General features: G+C 40.7%; 1 protein-coding gene across 11 annotated transcripts in view; it reads right to left on the reverse strand.

Moving 5' to 3' along the window:
- Positions 1-19,010, reverse strand: part of tenm3 (teneurin transmembrane protein 3) — a 2,629,382-nt gene that overhangs the window by 261,720 nt on the left and 2,348,652 nt on the right. For all 11 annotated transcript variants that reach the window (XM_063049436.1, XM_063049434.1, XM_063049437.1 and 8 more), the window contains one exon: positions 18,103-18,340. In XM_063049436.1, the coding sequence (XP_062905506.1) occupies positions 18,103-18,340 (238 nt within the window). The remainder of the gene's footprint in view (positions 1-18,102; positions 18,341-19,010) is intronic.

The raw sequence follows: 19,010 nt of genomic DNA on the forward strand, positions 1-19,010 counted from the left end.
TTCCTTTTTAAAGTAAATTTTTTTTTACCTGAATTATGTTAGGAAGGCACTACCAAATTAGTCACCCCTCTCTTTAACATTGATTGGCCGAATCAATTCTATTAAAGTGAATATTTTGCCTAAATTTTTATACTTATTTCAGGCCATACCTGTTTTTATTCCTAAATAGTTTTTTGATTCTTTGGATTCTATTATATCTTCTTATATATGGAAAAATAAAATTTCTTGATTAAATAAAGATCATCTTCAAAAAGCTAAAAAGAGTGGAGGTTTAGCCTTACCCAATTTTAGATTTTATTACTGGGCAGTCAATATACGGAATCTTACGTTTTGGCTATATTATATTAATCGAGAGGACTGTCCGGTCTGGGTTTCTTTAGAAACTAACTCTGTTAATAAATTTTCTATCATTTCTCTTCTCAGATCCTCAATTCCTTTATCTTTAAGTAATTTAACTGATAATTTTGTAGTTAAACACACTTCGAGGATTTGGGTACAATTTAGAAAATATTTTGGTTTATTGAGTTTTTCACTTTCCAGTCCCATTTCTTCTATTTTTTAAACCTTCTATGTTTGATGTAGTTTTTAAAGAGTGGAATAGATTGGGTATTAAATGTTTTCATGAGATAGTCTCTCTTCATTTGAACAACTGTCAGTTAAGTATAGCCTACTGAGAACTCACTTTTTTCGATATTTGCAAATTAGAGACTTTTTGCATTCTCAAGTACATACATCTCCTAATAGTCCAGATAAAAATTTCCTTGATATTATTTTTAATTTGAAACCCTTCCATAATGCATCTATATCTAATATTGATGGTATGTTGCTGGGAATGAGAAATATTCCTTTAGATAAAATTAAAATTCTTTGGGAACAATATTTACAGATTTCAATTTCTGAGGACACTTGGAATGTAATTTTTTAATTGGTTAATACTTCATCGTTACATGCCTGTCATTCCCTTCTACTATTTAAAGTGGTTCATACAGCCCATATGTCCAAAGATAAGCTGTCTCGTTTTTATTCGGATATATCTCCCTTTTGTGATAGATGTAATAATGGAGAAGCTTCACTAATCCATATGTTTTGGACGTGTCCGAGTCTTGAAAAATATTGGAAGGAAGTATTTCAAACTTTTTCGATGCTTTTTAAAGTAAATTTTAAACCTAATCCTGTGACTGCCTTATTTGGTATTGTTGGAGGAAATAATATTACTTTGGAGATACATGATCTGCATATTTTGGCCCTTAATTCTCTTATAGCCAGGAGGGCATTGTTGCTTAGCTGGAACTTGCCACTCCGCCGACTCATACTCATTGGTAATGTTATGTCTTGATTAAATTTAGAGAAGATTCGCTGTTCAATTTCTGAACCTAGACAAGATTTTTTAACATTGTGGGGACCTTTTTTGAATTATTTTCAAAATCTTTGATTTGCTACTAAGCACAGATGTTGGCTAATAATATGTTTTACTATATGTTAAGGATTTTTTCCTTTTCTTTTTTTTTAACCAAACAGCTTTTTTTTCTGTTAGTGGGTTTAGATTTTTTTGTATAATAAAATGATCTCTTTTCAATATTATGTTTAAATTTCTATGGATATGGGGTAATTACACTTCTTCTGTGATTTCAATATATTGTAATCGATATATATTAAATATCCTACTGTACTCTGTATTCTTTTATGTAAGAAATTAATAAAAATATTGAAAAAGAAAGACACGACTACAAGTGCTTCATTTGCACTCGTGAGAAATGCAGGGTATACTTGCTGAGCTGCAATGTTTGATGCATGTATAATGGAAAGGCGTAGTCTGGATTTCAAAAAGTACATTTTTGAACTGGATTTTATCTTCATACTTCATATCACATGCAGCATGTTAAAGGCAGAATATGAAGCATTTCCTCTTGTACAATTACAATTTATATTGTAATTAATTGTGGACTTTCAGGAAGCGAAGTCGGGAGAACACAAACTGGTCCTTGTTGAGGTACTGGCAGTGGAAAGGGAGAACAGCTCTAAGTTCCTGGGCATTAACATCTCAAAGGATCTAACCTGGGCTCAACGTAATGATGCAATCATGAAGGAGACACATCAGTGGCTACACTTCTTTCGGAGTTTGAGGAGATTTTGTATGTCACCGGAGACTCTAGCAAATTTCTACAGGTGCATGGGGAAGAGCATTCTGACTGGCTGCATCACCACCTGGTGCGGTGGCTCTAATGCACAGGATCAAAAAAAGCTGCAGAGAGACGTAGACTTAGCCACTTTCATCGTGGCCACTATCCTGCTCAGCACTGAGGACATCATCAAAAGGCAGTGCCTCAAGACGACGGCATCCATCGTTGAGGTCTTTCACCATCTCGGTCATGCCCTCTTGTCACTGCTACCATTAAAGAGAAGATACAGGAGCCTGAAGACACACACTCAACATTTCAGGAACAGCTTCTTCCATCAGATTTCTGAATGTTCCATGAACCCATGAATACTACCTCTTTATTTTGCTCTCTTTTGCACAGCTTAATTATTTTTAGATTTTTTATTTTAACCAATAGTGTGTTTTTATGTATTACACTGTACTGCTGCTGCAAAACAACACATTTCATGACATATATATCAGTGATAATAAACCTGATTCTGAAAGAGAAGAAAGGATGTCAAACCTTCACTGAAAGGGTTGTTATATTATTACTATTGTATTACTGAATGACTTGGAATCATTTTTGAGTGTTGATTGTTCTCAGGGTCACTCAGACATCATGGAATGAAACCTATTTTTCCTTTTGCACTTGTTGCCAGCATCAAGCGCTCCTTGGCTCAGGTTTAATTCATATTCACAAAGCAAATCCTTCAGCTTTCATTAACCGTGCTCTAACCATCAGAGTCAAATGAACAATCTGCCTATTTCTCTGCTTTGCACAAAACATCCCTGAAAGATGACCAATCCAGTGTCACAACATGTCTAAATTCACAAAGGACTTAATTCCACTTGGTTGAGTCAATCTGTTATCATTGATAAAGGGAGATGATTTTCAGGCCTGATCCTATCAATAAAAAAACAATTCCAATAAGCTCATTACTGGACACGCTTGCCACTTATTTCAGGCATACATAGCCTTCACATCCTGATACTGAAGACTTACTCAGTACACAATGTCAAATGACATCATCACCAAAGGACAAGCTAATTATCGCACATACCAACATATGAACTAAGAGCAGGCTACTGTGTCCTTTAAGGTTATCATTCAATAAGACTAGCTCACTGGATCACACAGGCAGTATTACACCACTAACAATACACACAAGAAATTCAGGAGGAACTCAGCAGGGCAAGTAGCATCTGTGGAACAGAGTAAACAGTCAAAGTTTTGGGCTAAGACCCTTCTTCGGCATTTATGAGGATGTGTCGTTTTGGATTTCCAGCACCTGCGCATGTTCTCGTGTTTGTGATTACGCTACTAGCCTCTGGCGCCGTCTGTGAAGTTTTTACATATTCTCCCTACGACAGGGTGGGTTTCGCTCACAATCACTGGTTTTCTCCAGATCCTTGAGATAGGTTAATTGACAACTGTGAAGTGTTACCCCGAGTGCCGGTGAGCAGGAGAATTACTTGGAAGTGATACGTCTGTGAAAGGAAGTAGGTTATGCGGACATATGTGGAGAACCAAGATTGATTTGAGAGCTGGCCAAGTCTACAGGGGCCAAACAGCACCTTTTTCTGTCATATGGAAATACACAGTGATAAATTTTTGCAACTTTAACTCTGTACTCCTGCCTTCCCCAGTAACCTTACACTCTCTTACTATTCAGGAATATTCACAGACTGCCCTCAGAGGAAGAGATCCACAGACTCATGACCCTCCGAAAGAAAAAAAAAATTATGCCTCATCTCTGTCTTAAATGGGCAACCATCTTATTTTAAATAGTGATCATGCAATTCTTATACTCAACCTGAAGGACATTGTGAACTTCTTAAGAATGTCAGCATTGATCTTATGTGCTCAAAATAAGACCTGTCAAAATAAATCCAATTCAGGACACGTGCAACACACGGGAAGTGCAGGAAACATGGCAAGGTTTTCAAGCTTGAAGTCTGAGGTACTTGGAAGGGTACGTGCTTTATTTACTGAGGAGTGCCATGTGAAGTAAAAGCACACCTGAGGAAACGCCACATCCCTTGGCACGGAGCACCTCACAAAGCAAAAGTTCCTCTGAGGAAATTGGACACATGTCTCCCAGGAGCATAACACTGCAAAGGTACTTCTAATGATGTGGGACATCTGAAATCTCTAGGTATTGAAATAAATCAATGCTAATTGAGATTGCCTCACCGACCACAACAACCTCCAACCAACTGTGGCAACTAGGTCAGTAACTAAATAGCAAAAGTCTTGTGTGATGTCTTCCTCAATATAAAAATACTGTAAAGCATTCCATATAAATGAGTATTTGAAAACTGATCAGATGTACAGTGCAGACAATCTGTCAAAAATACTAAAAACAAACTGTGGTTGAATAATTTCTCCTCTAACACTGCAGTCAATGTCCAATCAACTATCTGTCAAGTTCATCAAAACTGTAGTCAATGGAATCCTCAGGCTGATTTAAAAGCATGACTGATTCAGGAAGCATGGGAAAAAAAAGCCAAGTTGTTTGTTGAGAGGGTCTTGCTTCATTTCCTTGTGCTACTTCTTAGCGGGAGTTATCAGAATATATTGGTCTCAGGTTGATCCTCAGGATATGGCAAGGGTGCACTTATTGGCTATCTCTAATTGTCTTGAGAAGAAGGTGGTGAGAAGAAGTTACAAGTTTACTTGGATGGATAACCCAGGCCTCTAAAGCACTAGCGTACACACATGCAAACACTAGGAGGTCCCTGCGGGTCTAAACATAACAAATTTAGAATACATCACTCAGCAAACTCAGAATTAGTCATCCTAAAAGGACTTGAAAGGACTAGAATATAAAAGAAAGAATGTAATTCTAAGGCTTCATAAGGCATTGGTCAGACCGCAGTAGGAGTATTGTGAGCCATTTTGGGTCCCTAATCTAAAAAATGATGCGCTTGCTTTGCAGAGTGTCCAGAGGAAGTTCTTGAGAATGACCTCAGGAAACAAAGGGTTAACACATGAAGATTGCTTGATGGCTCTGGGACTGTACTTGCTGGAGTTTAGAAGAATGAGGGTGGTGATATCATTGAAATCTACTGAATATTGAAAGGGTCTAGTTAGAGTTTACATGGAGAGGATGTTTCCTTTAGTGGGGGAGTCTTGGTGCAGAGGGAACAGCCTCAGAATAGAAGAACGTCCCATTAGAACAAAGATGAGGAAGAAATTCTTTAGTCAGATGGTGGTGAATGTGTGGAATTCATTGCCATAGATTACTGTAGAGGCCAAGTAATTGGTTATATTTAAAGTGGAGACTGATAGGTTCTTAATTAGTAAGGGAACCAAAGGTTACAGGAAGAAGGCAGGAGAGTGGGGTTGAGAGCGATAATAAATTAGCCACGATCAAATGGTGGGGCAGACTTGATGGGCTGAGTGGCCTAATTCTGCTCCTGTGTCTTATGGTCTAATGGAAAAGAGATAGTAACTAGAGTGAAGGACACCAGAAAGTGCATTTGCAAAAACTGAGTTAATACCACCCTAACTTTCTAGTTTTGTTGAGAAAGCCTTTTGCATTGTGGCTTCCAGGGCAATGAAAAGCCTTTTTGTTTTGGGTAGTCAATGGTGTGATGTTGGAAACACAGCAGCTGATCTGCAAGAAGCATTTTGCTGATGTTTTATGGACAAATAGTGACCAGGATGCCACAGAGAACTCCTTCTCCTCTGAACAGTGCTGAAGGCATCTTTTAATTCCATCAAAATTAAGTTAACTCCATTATTTATAGAATGAAGGACCATTGTTTAGCTAGTTATGCAAAAACTTTTTGATAATCATTTGGAATTATTATGTGGATCTTCCTCCTTAATCACTTAAAAAGGCTGTGTTTACTAAAATGCCAGTGTTGTTATGATATGTTCCAGGATGCTCACAAAACTTGACATGGTGATTAAAAGCGATATATTAAGTGAGAATGAGTGTAATTTATGGCACAACATAATGGAGACAGACGTGAAAGCACAGAGGAACATCTGGAGAAATTTCTGAAACACTGGTTCGCTGCCGTTGTTACTGCGCGATCCAGAATCTTCCGGAGGGAAGGCCTCAAAATCTCCGGCTTTGCCTGCTGCTGGCGACTGAGACTGAGGTCAAATCGTTCGGATAGAGATGGTGCTCGGTACTCGGTGTCGGAGGGCTGATCGGAGGCTCGAAGTTTTCGGATGACTCAGAGTCGGACTGTGGTCGGGCATGGCAGGGAGAGTTTTCTTTCTTCTCCCGTCTGTGTGAGATGTGGGACATTTGAGAGACTTTGAACTTTTTTACTGTGCCATGGACTGTTCTTCATCAAATTATGATATTGTTGCACTGTTGTAACTATATGTTATAATTATATGGTTTTGTTAGTTTTTTCAGTCTTGGTCTGTCCTGTGTTTTGTGATATCACACCAGAGGAATATTGTATCATTTCTTAATGCATGCATTACTATATGATAATAGTATAGGATTGCGTGTCCTCATAATCTAATCTAATCTAATAGCATACAGCTATTCTGCCTTTACAATATGTATCATGTGATAGGTGCAGAGCCATTATAACACCTATATTCTGGAAGGGAGAGGCAGTAGGTTCGAATATCTCTGACATTAACAGTTTTAGGTATTTCTGACAGTAAAGCTCACCAAGATATATTGAACATGACTACATGCCCAGAAATGGCCGTTAAACCACCTTCAAATAGCTCTATATGAGTGCATGGGTGTAGGAGTGCGTGTTTATTATACAGTACTGTACAAAAGTCTTAGACACCTATATATAGCTTGGATGCCCCAGACTTTTGCACAATACTGTATCGGTTAAGGGGAGGGGAGAGGAATCTTGTAAATCTGGCCGGAGCAAAAGTTGTTGATAATGGTGAGTGTGGAGCACCATGGGAGAGGTGTGGGTAGGTGGCAGAGAGGGAATGCTGGGGGAGGGGCACGGCACAGTTGCAGACACACCCAGCGCTGAGATACCAGGCAAGGTCATTTAATTTCAAACTGTTGGTCTATAGATCATTAAAGAATGTCTCCCTGGTGCTTCCCACTTCCTCCCCTCTCTCTTCCCCTTTTCCCAATGATGATTCCCCTCTCCCTGCTCCCTTTCCACTCACAGTCCACAACAGAGACCCATAGAGATCCATATTAAAAAAACGGAGAGGGATGGGCTCCACCAGATTTCAGATGCCCAAGACACGCCGTACGATGAGCATACTAAAAGTTTGTCATGACGGCACCCCAACGACTCCACCCGGAGTTAAGGGCACACACACACAAACACACACAATATAAAAGCAGGGATGTGATGTTGAGGCTCAATAACACACTCGTGAGACCACACTTGGAGTATTGTGTGCAGTTTTGGGCTCCTTATTTTAGAAAGGATATACTGACATTGGACAGGGTTCAGAGAAGGTTCCCGAGAATGATTCCAGGAATGAAAGGGTTACCGTATGAGGAACGTCTGGCAGCTCTTGGGCTGTATTCCCTGGAGTTCAGGAGAATGAGGGGGATCTCAGAGAAACATTCCGAATGTTAAAAGGGCTGAACAGATTAGACATGTCAAAGTTATTTTCCATGCTAGGGGAGTCTAGGGCAAGAGGGCACGACTTCAGGATTGAAGGCATCCATTTAGAACAGAGATGCAGAGAAATTATTTTAGTTAGAGGGTGGTAAATCTGTGGAATTTGTTGCCACGAGTGCCTGTAGAGGCCAAGTCATTGGGTGCATTTAAGGCAGAGATAGACAGGTTCTTGATTAGCCAGAGCATCAATGGGTATGGAGAAAAGGCAGGGGAGTGGGGATGACTGGAAGAATTGGATCAGCCCATGATTGAATGGTGAAGCAGACTCGATGGGCTGAATGGCCTACTTCTGCTCCTATATTTTATGGTTTTTACATTAGAATTAGCTTTATCATCATTCTTATACATCATGATTTTTGATTTTCTGTGGCAGCAGTACAGTGCAATACATAAAATTACTACAGTACAGTGCAAAAGTCTTAGCTACCCTAGATATATATATGTGCCTGAGATATTTTCACAGTACTGTCTGTACTTGCATGAACGTGTATGCATGCATGTCCATCTGACTGCACCTGTGTGTATACGACCTTCTTGCTCCTACCACTGGACAGGCAACAGAGAAGTCTTAGGACCCACAATACTAGGTTCAGGAACAGTAGCTACCCTACAGACATAAGTTTCTTGAACCACTGTGGATAACTTCATTTACCACTAATCCAGAACTGATTCTGTGACCTACAGACTCACTTTCAAGGACTCTTTACAATTCATGTTCCCAGCATTATTTTTGTTTGCATAGTATGTCTTCTTTTGAACAGTGGTTGTTTGGGAGTCTTTATCTGTTTATGTATAGTTTTCCATTAAATTCCATTGTACTTCTTTTTTCCTGTAAATTCCAGCAAGAAAATGAATTTCAGGGTAGTATATGATGACATATTAAGTACTTTGATAATAAATTTCCATTTGAATTTTTGTATATATATAAAATCATGATTAGAGTACTTAGTGGCCACTTTATTCGGTAGCTCCTATATGTAATAAAGTGGCCACTGAGTGTATGTTTGTGGTCTTCTGCTGCTTTAGCACATCCACTTCAAGATTTGATGCACTGTGCATTCAGAGATGATCTTCTGCACACATACTGTTGTAATGTGTGGTTATTTGAGTTACTGTCACCTTCCTCTCTCTGACCTCTCTCAGTAACAAGGTGTTTTCACACACAGAACTGCTGCTCACTCTATGTTTGAGACTGTTGTGTGTGAACATCTCAGGAGATCAGCTGTTTCTGAGATACTCAAACCACCCTGTCTGGCACCAACAATTATTCTATGGTCAAAGTCACTTAGACAACATTTTTTCCCCATTCTGATGTTTAGTCTGAACAAAATCTGAACCTACTTTTATGCATTGAGTTGCTGCCACATGATTGGCTGATTAGATACTTGCATTAACCAGCAGGTGTACAGCTGTACCTAATAAAGTGTCCACTGAGTGTAGATTTACTTCCTTCAATATGCAATAAATATCAAGAACAGGAGATGAAGAAAACTTGAAAATGATTCCATAGGTAGTGGGAACAGTTCCGTAATAGGGCAAGTGAACTTGCTGAATCCGGTTGTGTGATCCTGAGGCTCCTGTACCTTTTTCCTGATGACAGCATGACCTGGGTGATGGGGGCCCTTATGTAACCATATAACAATTACAGCACGGAAACAAGCCATCTCAGCCCTTCTAGTCCGTGCCGAACTCTTACCCTATCCTATTCCCACCGACCTGTACTCAGCCCATAATCCTCCATTCCTTTCCTGTCCATATATCTATCCAATTTAACTTTAAACGACAACATAGAACCTGCCTCAACCACTTCTGCTGGAAGCTCATTCCACACAGCTACCACTCTCTGAGTAAAGAAGTTCCCCCTCATGTTACCCCTAAACTTTTGTCCTCTAATTCTCAACCCATGCCCTCTTGTTTGAATCTTCCCCACTCTCAATGGAAAAAGTCTAACCAGGTCAACTCTATCAATCCCCCTCATAATTTTAAACACCTCTGTCAAGTCTCCCCTCAACCTTCTATGCTCCAAAAGAATAAAGACCTAACTTGTTCAACCTTTCTCTGTAACTTAGGAGATGAAACCCAAGCAACATTTTAGTAAACCTCCTCTGTACTCTCACAATTTTATTGACATCCTTCCTATAATTCAGGACCAGAACTGTACACAATACTCCAGATTTGGCCTTACCAATGCCTTATACAAATTCAACATTACATCCCAACTCCTATACTCAATGCTCTGATTAATAAAGGCCAGCAAACCAAAAGCATAGTTCCATAGTTCCCTCCATCTTCAGGGAACTATGCACCATTATTCCTAGATCCCTCTGTTCTAAAGCATTCTTTAATGCCCTACCATTTACCATGTATGTCCTATTTTGATTAGTTCTACCAAAATGTAGCAACTCACATTTTTCAGCATTAAACTCCATCTGCCGTCTTTCAGCCCACTCTTCCAACTGTCCTAAATCTCTCTGCAAGTTTTGAAAACCTACCTCATCAACCACAACACCACCTATCTTAGTATCATCTGCATACTTACTAATCCAATTTACCACCCCATCATCCAGATCATTAATATATATTACAAACAACATTGGACCCAGTACAGATCCTTGAGGCAAACCGCTACACACCGTCCTCAAATCTGACACACAGTTATCCACCACTACTCTCTGGCGTCTCCCATCTAGCCACTGCTGAATCCATTTTACTACTTCCATATTAATGCCTAACGATTGAACCTTCCTAACTAACCTTCCATGTGGAACGTTGTCAAAGGCCTTACTGAAGTCCATATAGACAACATCCACCGTTTTACCCTCGTCAACTTTCTTAGTAACCTCATCAAAAAATTCAATAAGATTTGTCAAACATGACCTTCCACGCACAAATCCATGTTGACTGTTCCTAATCAGACCCTGTTCATCCAGAAAATTATATATACCACCTCTAAGAATACTTTCCATCAATTTACCCACCACTGACGTCAAACTCACAGGCTCATAATTCCAAGTTTTACTCTTAGAACCCTTTTTAAACAATGGAACCACATGAGCAATACGCCAATCCTCTGGCACCATTCATGTTTCTAATGACATTTGAAATATTTCTGTCAGAGCCCCTGTTATTTCTACACTAACTTCCCTCAAAGTCCTAGGGAATATCTTGTCCGGACCCGGAGACTTATCCACTTTTATATTCCTTAAAAGTGCCAGTACTTCCTCTTCTTTAATTGTTATACTTTCCATAACTACCCTACTTGTTTCCTTTACCTTACACAATTCAATATCCTTCTCCTTAGTGAATACTGAAGAAAAGAAATTGTTCAAAATCTCTCCCATCTCTTTTGGCTCCGCACATAGCCGTCCACTCTGATTCTCCAAGGGACCAATTTTATCCCTCACTATCCTTTTGCCACTAACATAACTGTAGAAACCCTTCAGATTTATTTTCACCTTACTTGCCAAAGCAGCCTCGTATCTTCTTTTAGCTTTTCTAATTTCTTTCTTAAGATTCTTTTTACATTCTTTATATTCCTCGAGTACCTCATTAACTCCAAGCTGCCTATATTTATTGAAGATCTCTCTCTTTTTCTGAACCAAGTTTCTAATATCTCTTGAAAACCATGGCTCTCTCAAACTTTTAACCTTTCCTTTCAACCTAACAGGAACATAAAGGTTCTGAACCCTCAAAATTTCACCTTTAAGTGACCTCCATTTCTCTGTTACATTCTTCCCATAAAACAAATTTTCCCAATCCACTCCTTCTAAATCCTTTCACATCTCCTCAAAGTTAGCCTTTCTCCAATCAAAAATCTCAATCCTAGGTCCAGTCCTATCTTTCTCCATAATTACACTGAAACTAATTGTATTGTGATCACTGGACCCGAAGTGCTCCCAACAAATACCTCCATCACCTGCCCTGTCTCATTCCCTAACAGGAGATCCAACACTGCTCCTTCCCTAGTTGATGATGGATGTTGCTCTCCTGCGGCAACACTCCGTGTAGATGTGCTCAATGGTGGGGAGGACTTTTCTGTGATGGACTGAGCTGTATCCATAACTTTTTGTAGGAGTTTCCATTCAAAGACTCTAAAGATTTTACGTTATTAACTTCTATGGATCAGGACAATAGAAAGAATACAAAGAAGGTTGCCAAGACTTGAGGGCAGGCTAGGACTTTATTACTTGGAGTGTAGGAGACTGAAGGGTGACCTTACAGAGGAGTATAAGATCATAAGGGCCATGACTGGTTCAATTCACTCAGTCTTTATCTGGACTGGGAAAAGGCAAGAGGGCACAGGCTTAAGGTGAGAGTGGAGATACTTAAAAGGGACCTGACAGGCAATTTCTTCATGCAGAGGTGTTGTGCATATGCAACGAACTGCTGGAAGAAATGGCTGAAGCTGGTACAAGATGTAAACGATATTTGGACAGGTACTTGGATAGGAAAGTTTTAGGGCAGGTATTCCCAACCTGGTGTCCTCAGGTCCCTCTGTAATTCTAAGGGTCCGTGGCATAAAAACTGTTGGGAACCCCTGGTTTAGAGAACATTGGTCAAATGGAACTATCTAGGTTTCTGGGCAGTTGGTGTGTTCCTGTGCTGTATTACTTTATGACCAATGGCAGTGCCTCAAGAAGATGGTATCCAGCACTAACGACCCTCAATATCTGGGACATGCCCTCTTCTTATTACTACCCCTGAAGAGAAGGAACACAAGCCTGAAGACTCACAGTCAATGCTTCAGGAACAACTTCTTCCTCTCCACCACCAGAATTCTGAATGGTTCATGAACCCATGAACACCACCTCACTATTCCTCTTTAACACTCTTCATTTATTTATTTTTGTGACTTATAGTAATTTGTATATCTTGGACTGCATTGCTGCCACAAAACGAAAAATAAATCATGACATACAGTACTAAACAAAGTTCTTAGGCAGGGTGCCTGGGACTTCTGTGCAATGCTGTAGTAATTTTATGTACTGCATTTTACTGCTGCCACAAAAAAAAAATCAGATTTCATGACATATGTGAGTGATGATGAATGGGTTTCTATTGTGGACTGACAGAGGGAAGGGGCGCAACGAGAGGGGAGTCATTGTTGGAAAAATGGGAAGAGAGAGGGGAGGGAGTGGGAAGCACCAGAGAGACATTTTCTAACAATCAATAAACCAATTGTTTGGAATCAAATGACCTTGCCTGGTGTCTCTGGGCCGGGTGTGTCTGCACCCACACCACCCCTCCCCACGGCCCCGGCACTCCTTCTCTGCTGTCTGAACCACACCCCTCGTGTGGCGCTCCACCCTCACTATTCCCAACATCGTTTGCTCCTGCCAGATTTACAAACTTGCTCTCTGCTCTGCGTTGACAAATACAGTACTGTGCAAAAGTCTTGGGCACCCTAGATATATATATATATGTGCTTAAGACTTTCGCACAGGACTGCATGTCAGTGACAATAAACCTGATTCTGCTCTGACAGTAATAATTGCAGAGTTTCAGAAGCAAAGTTCAAGTTGGGAGAGTTCCCAAAGAATAAAATTGATACAAGTTTACTTCTGCATTGTGCCAGTGGAACTTAGGCCCGATTTGCCTCCTTAGTTTTCTAGTGTATATTTTCCAGTTATTCAATTCACATATAGATGTTGTCATTCTCAGCATTCAGTTGGTTGTAAACCCAGAACCAAACACTCAAAACAAACACTGCATTCTCAGTGAAGAAATTACCAGGGAGTTGGAGGTTACGGAAGACACGGCTCTAGCAATTCTTCAATATTTGAAAAAGGATGTTAAAATGGCACTGGGCATGGATTTCTGTCAGGACCTTGGCAACAGCAGGTGTCTATATGTGAGGCCCACAGGAATTTAAAAACCTTCCACTGGGAAAAATGCTCCACCAGGCCTGCTCTGGCAGAACTACAAATCGAATCAGATGAGCAAATGCATTGTCAGGATAGGTGAGGAGGTTTGAGAGCGACTGGGGTCTCCTAGCTGTGAGTCAGAAAGGGGATGGGGGGGGAGGTGTTTTGAGGCAAGCTACACTGAGGATTGGCCACATAATCAGAGGAGGACAAGTGATTGGGTGTAAAGTTCGGAGAGGGAAGGATTCCTGGAAAGTCAGAGAATCAGAATCAGTTTATTATCACTGTCATGAAATCTGTTGATTTTTTGGCAGCAGGATAGTACAAGACATAAAAAAATTATGAAAAATTACAATAAAAAGTAAATTGAGTACATTGTACAGGAGAGAGAAAGTGGGGCAATGTTCATGGGTTCATGGAACTTTCAGAAACCTGACAGAAGAGGGGAAGAAACAGGTCTGTCAGAGAATTAGATTACCAGCTAGACAGAGAAGAATTTTCGAAGTCTTCTTAGAAAAAAAAGTGCTTCATCCTCACTAACTCCTGGGAACTTCTGGCCCATCACCAGTCAAAGTGGAAAAGAAGCATTCCAGATGGCTTTCAAAATGAGGCTATGAATTGGTAAGGTGAGGTAAGGTGCCTAAGACTTTTGCACAGTACTGTATGTATCAACACGGAGTGGAGAGTGTAAATCTGACTGTTGTAAAAATTGTAATTGTACTTCAGAACTACTAAATAATTCTATTCCCTCCTCTGAACCCTATTAAGCAGTAATATCATTAGAAAATATTCTAAACATTCTATAATCAATTGGCCATATTAATGTGAGTATTATTTCGTTGAGCTCATAGGGTATGTTGAAATTTGCTTCTCGAAAAGTAAATTGGTATTTAATGCCTGGGTTCAGTGTAAACCAATAAATCAGCTGATCACTGAACTGAGTATTTAATATTCTGTCCACCGTATTGTATCTTCAATCATCCTTATATTTACATGTATAAAGTGGAATGGCTGTTGCTCATGTGAGTCTATGAGGGAAGGAGTACCAAACTAAGAGAGGAATGCAATGGGCTTGCATACAGCACTGCTTATTACTGTCTGGTCTCTACTTCCTCACTGCATCTGAAAAATAAAGCTGATGAAAGAAACCTGTAACGTGGGAGGCTGGTGGGTTGCTAATAAAAAGATGGAAGAAGTGGTTGAACATTTTAAAATTGAGCATCCACTTTCCTTATCTCAGTCCTAAAATGGCTGGCCCTTTCTCCTATGACCCCTCTGCATTATGCACAACATCAAATAGCATGATGTAATACTGGTAGGTCCTTCTCATCTCAATGACATCATATTCTCATTCTTCTAAGTTTCAATCTAAATCAATGTCCCCTCATGGATGGTCCACAGATCTCAAAAGGATTTTGTGAAAGTGACAGGCGGCTTTAAAGAAATTTTCTATCTACACCATTCTGCATGCATCTTGCATGGGTCAGGTTAACCATATAACAATTACAGCACGGAAACAGGCCATCTCGGCCCTTCTAGTCAAGTTAAGCGTTCCCCTTTTGTGCTTGGCCATTAAAAATGACTAAGTTGGATACACAATGGCAAAGTTGGTGGGGTGGAATTTGGGTTTGTAAAGGAATATTTATATTTGTGAATGCAAACATCAAGTGCGCTACACCACGAATTAGACATCTTTGGCTGATTTTGTTGTTTTATCTTCTACCCTGGGGATTATTTAATACAAGTTATTAAGTTGAAAAAAATACCCTGAAGAGCATCTTTCAGGGCTTTTACAGGAAATTAATTATTGTCACAGGTGTTCAAAATGCTTCAGTGAATAGGCTTAAAAAATTGCAGCGTGTTCTTAAAAGTGACCGAGGAAATATGGGGCTTGGTGCGGTGCAGGAAAATCTTGGGCATATTATGGATGGCAATATCTAAAGAGAGGCTATGTAATTGACGAAGGATTATGTGGTGGCGAAGGAAAGAAAGTGATTGGGGAGTCAATGTGTGTTGGGGAGGAGGGAAGGAGAGGGAGAGGGAGTGGGGAGGGGGAGAGAGGGAGAAAGAGAGAGAGCGAGAGGGAGAGGGAGAGGGAAAGAGGGAGGGGGAGGGGGAAGAGAGAGAGGGAGAGAGAGAGAGCAGGAGGGAGAAGGAGAGGGGGGAGTGAGAGGGAGAGAGGGGGAGAGGGAGAGGGAGGGGGAGAGAGAGAGAGAAAGAGAACACAAAAGGCAAAAAGAAATGTGTGTGTGTGTGTGTGTGTGTGTGTGTGTATGTATGTGTATGAGACTGAGGATGTGAGCTTCTTGATGATGGTGAACCCAGAGAACCATGCCTCATTGTCAGTCAACAGAAATTATGTGAAGCACATTTGGTGAGAGGGGTGGTGGATGGGGCTAGCGAAAGGAGGATAAGTAATAAATCCAAAAGTAATCCGGAAATCTTAAAATCAACCCATCTCAAAAGCTCAGCATCTGATCTGGAATATGAACTGATTCTGCCTAGATTCTGTCAGGGGCTGACAACATTCCAGAATGAGAAGTTTATTTGGAAAGTCTGTTCTGTATTAAATGGCCGGAATTCTAACAGCAGCTGGGTACAACTTCAGCCACAAAATACTGGCATTCGGTTCATTGCAGAACCCCTTTTAAGTCCAATATTTCAGCTGGTCCTATATGTTATTATGTACTGAACAATATTCAGCACTGGCTGTAGATTATGTGCAGCTCACTATCCTAGACTGGCCCAGACTTACATCCAAGCCCAGTACCCAAGCTGGCCATAAATTACATCCAGTTTAAGTTAGCTCATTTTTTTCCTATTTGCAAATAGTAAAATTCCATTCTACTTCCCATCCCCGTTCTGACATGTCAGTACATCGTCTGTCTCCTCCACTGACACGATGAGACCACAGTCAGGTTGGAGGAGCAACACCTTATATTCCGTTGGGGTAACCTCCGACCTGATGCCATGAACATTGATTTCTCCAACTTCTGGTAACTGCACCCCTCCCTTCACCGTTCCCCATTCCCACTTCCCTCTGTCACCTTACCTCCTTGTGTTCCTCCCCTTCTCTTTCTTCCATGGTCTTCTACTCTCTCCTGTCAGATTCCCCCTTCTCCAACCCTTCATCTCTTTCACCAGCCAGCTTCCCAGCGCTTTGGTTTCCCCTAACCTGGTTTCACCTGTCACCAACCACCTTGTAGTTCTTCCTCCCTTCCCATTAACTTCTCGTCCTTTTTTCCAGACCTGATGAAGGATCTTGGCCCAAAACATCAACTATTCACTCTTTTCAATAGATACTGCCTGGCTTGCTGAGTTCCTCTAGCATTTTGTGTGTGTGCTTATTGCAAACAGTCTGCTTTCAAGCTACTGTGTTGACTGTGACTGAATCTTGTTATTGTTCAAATGCATGGCTCTAAACCAATTTCTCAACAAAATGACTCAACTTCTTTTTGAACAAGAGCAGGGATTGCCACCAGCTTTATCAAGGCACTTTACATCCTAATACTTCACTGGGGATTGACCTTCCTACCTCTTTCATTTTCATGACCTACCTCATTCAGTATAATCAGAAAGATTCATCTTGAAAAGACTGATGAGATAGGACAAGCAGTCATGAATATGTAATTATTAAACAGCACTCAGCAGAACTGAGATAAAATAAATTCCCAGCCTTGTCATTTTCTGCGTAATTATGTGACTATAATGTTCACTGACATCCATAAAAGGCTATAATACAAAAAGTGCCATTGCAGGAATCTATCCCTTGTGGATGTACGGAAATAATTTTGTGATATAAACTTAATTAAATTGGGATTGGCAATTCTTTTGGGCAACTGAATTAAGGCATCTTGAACCAAGGAAGGCAAATGTACAGTTGAACCAAAATCTAATTGAATGGTAGAACAAGCTTGAGCAGCTGAATACCTTCAATATGTTTTTACTATTTTACTACACAATAGTGGTGTAAAAAAGTAAATCCTATCACAAGATTGGTGATCCATTTCACAATGCTCCAATCACAGGGCAGCACTGGCGTACATCTGGTCTGTAAAGAAGGGAGCCTTTGAACACACCTTCTACCTGTACTGACAAATTAAATCTAATTCTCCTGGTGTGGCATTGGAATTGCGAGAAAAAAAACTGGGCGTGGCACCTAGCCCCTGCAGACAGGGAAGTCTATTCGGAATAGCAGTGGAAGAGCCAGTAGGTTCTCACAAAATCTCAGCTAAAAGGCTGGAGCCTTAACACACGGAGTAACACAAAAAAAATGCTGGAGGAACTTAGCAGATCAGGCAGCATTTATGGAAAGGTAGATGCTGTCCGACCTGTTGAGATCCTCCAGCAATTTGTGTGTGTTATTTCCAGCATCTGTAGAGTCTTTTGTGCCTTAAAAAAAAATCCTGATCAGAATGTTGCATTTTTGCCATTTAGTCCTGTTTGCAATGACAGGCTCCCTTGTGCTGAGCAGTCAAGTTTTCTTTAGCGCGCTAGGTTTACGCATTGTACCTGGTCTCCAGTGGCACATTGCTCCCCAGGACCCAGCTGTCCTGCAGCTGGACAGATTCCGGCGTGGTGGGCAGCTCGCTGGGCAAGGCGGCCGCTGGGGCCGGACTCTGGTTCCTCCGCTGGCTCAGTGAGTTCCTGTTGAGGGAGGTGACAGCAGGCTGCTGCTGGGTCAGGTGCTGCTTGTGCACAGGGGGCAGCGGCTGCAGCGTGGGCTGGCTCTGGTGGTTGGCTGGTTGCTCTGAAAGGGAAACAGATGGAGGAGAGGGGAGGGAAGGGAGAACACAGATAACAAAAAATGTCAGTTTGCTCCAGACTTGTATAGGTAAGAGCCTTAGAATGAAAGAGGGAGTTTCCCGTAGGCTGACTCACTGTTTCATCCCAGTTCCACTCAGATAATTTAAATTCTGATTCAGAGCAGCAAGTGCACATTGGATCCCAATAATTTCCTATCTACACCAGTTCTGAATGTCAATCCATTATGAGCATGTGGCAAAAAAAAATCAAAATAAGTGAATTAATAACAGGCTCACTTATAGAACAAAGCAGCATCAGCTGTCATTCAACCCAATGGGCTTGTCTTGACACTTGAATAATTATCACAATAGTGCCACTCTTTCTCAAATATACTGCATCATTTCCCCTTCAGAGATTTTAAAAAAGTTATTATTTAATCTCCATCCACCAGACTGCCAACCATTTAATTCCAAGTCACATCTTAATTCATTTAAAAAAAATTCCCATCTCCCCTCACCCTAAAACCCATTCCCTTGAACATGGCAGCTCCTTTCTCCGGTTCCTGTAGGATTAGCTGACTTGGGAATATGAAAAGGATAATTCACTTCACTTGACAGGTGACAGAGACACCATGTGAATCTTTCACCACATGCATCTTTCTATCTAGCATCTAC

Source organism: Mobula hypostoma, chromosome 5 (assembly GCF_963921235.1).
Source record: "Mobula hypostoma chromosome 5, sMobHyp1.1, whole genome shotgun sequence".
NCBI lineage: Eukaryota > Metazoa > Chordata > Chondrichthyes > Myliobatiformes > Myliobatidae > Mobula > Mobula hypostoma.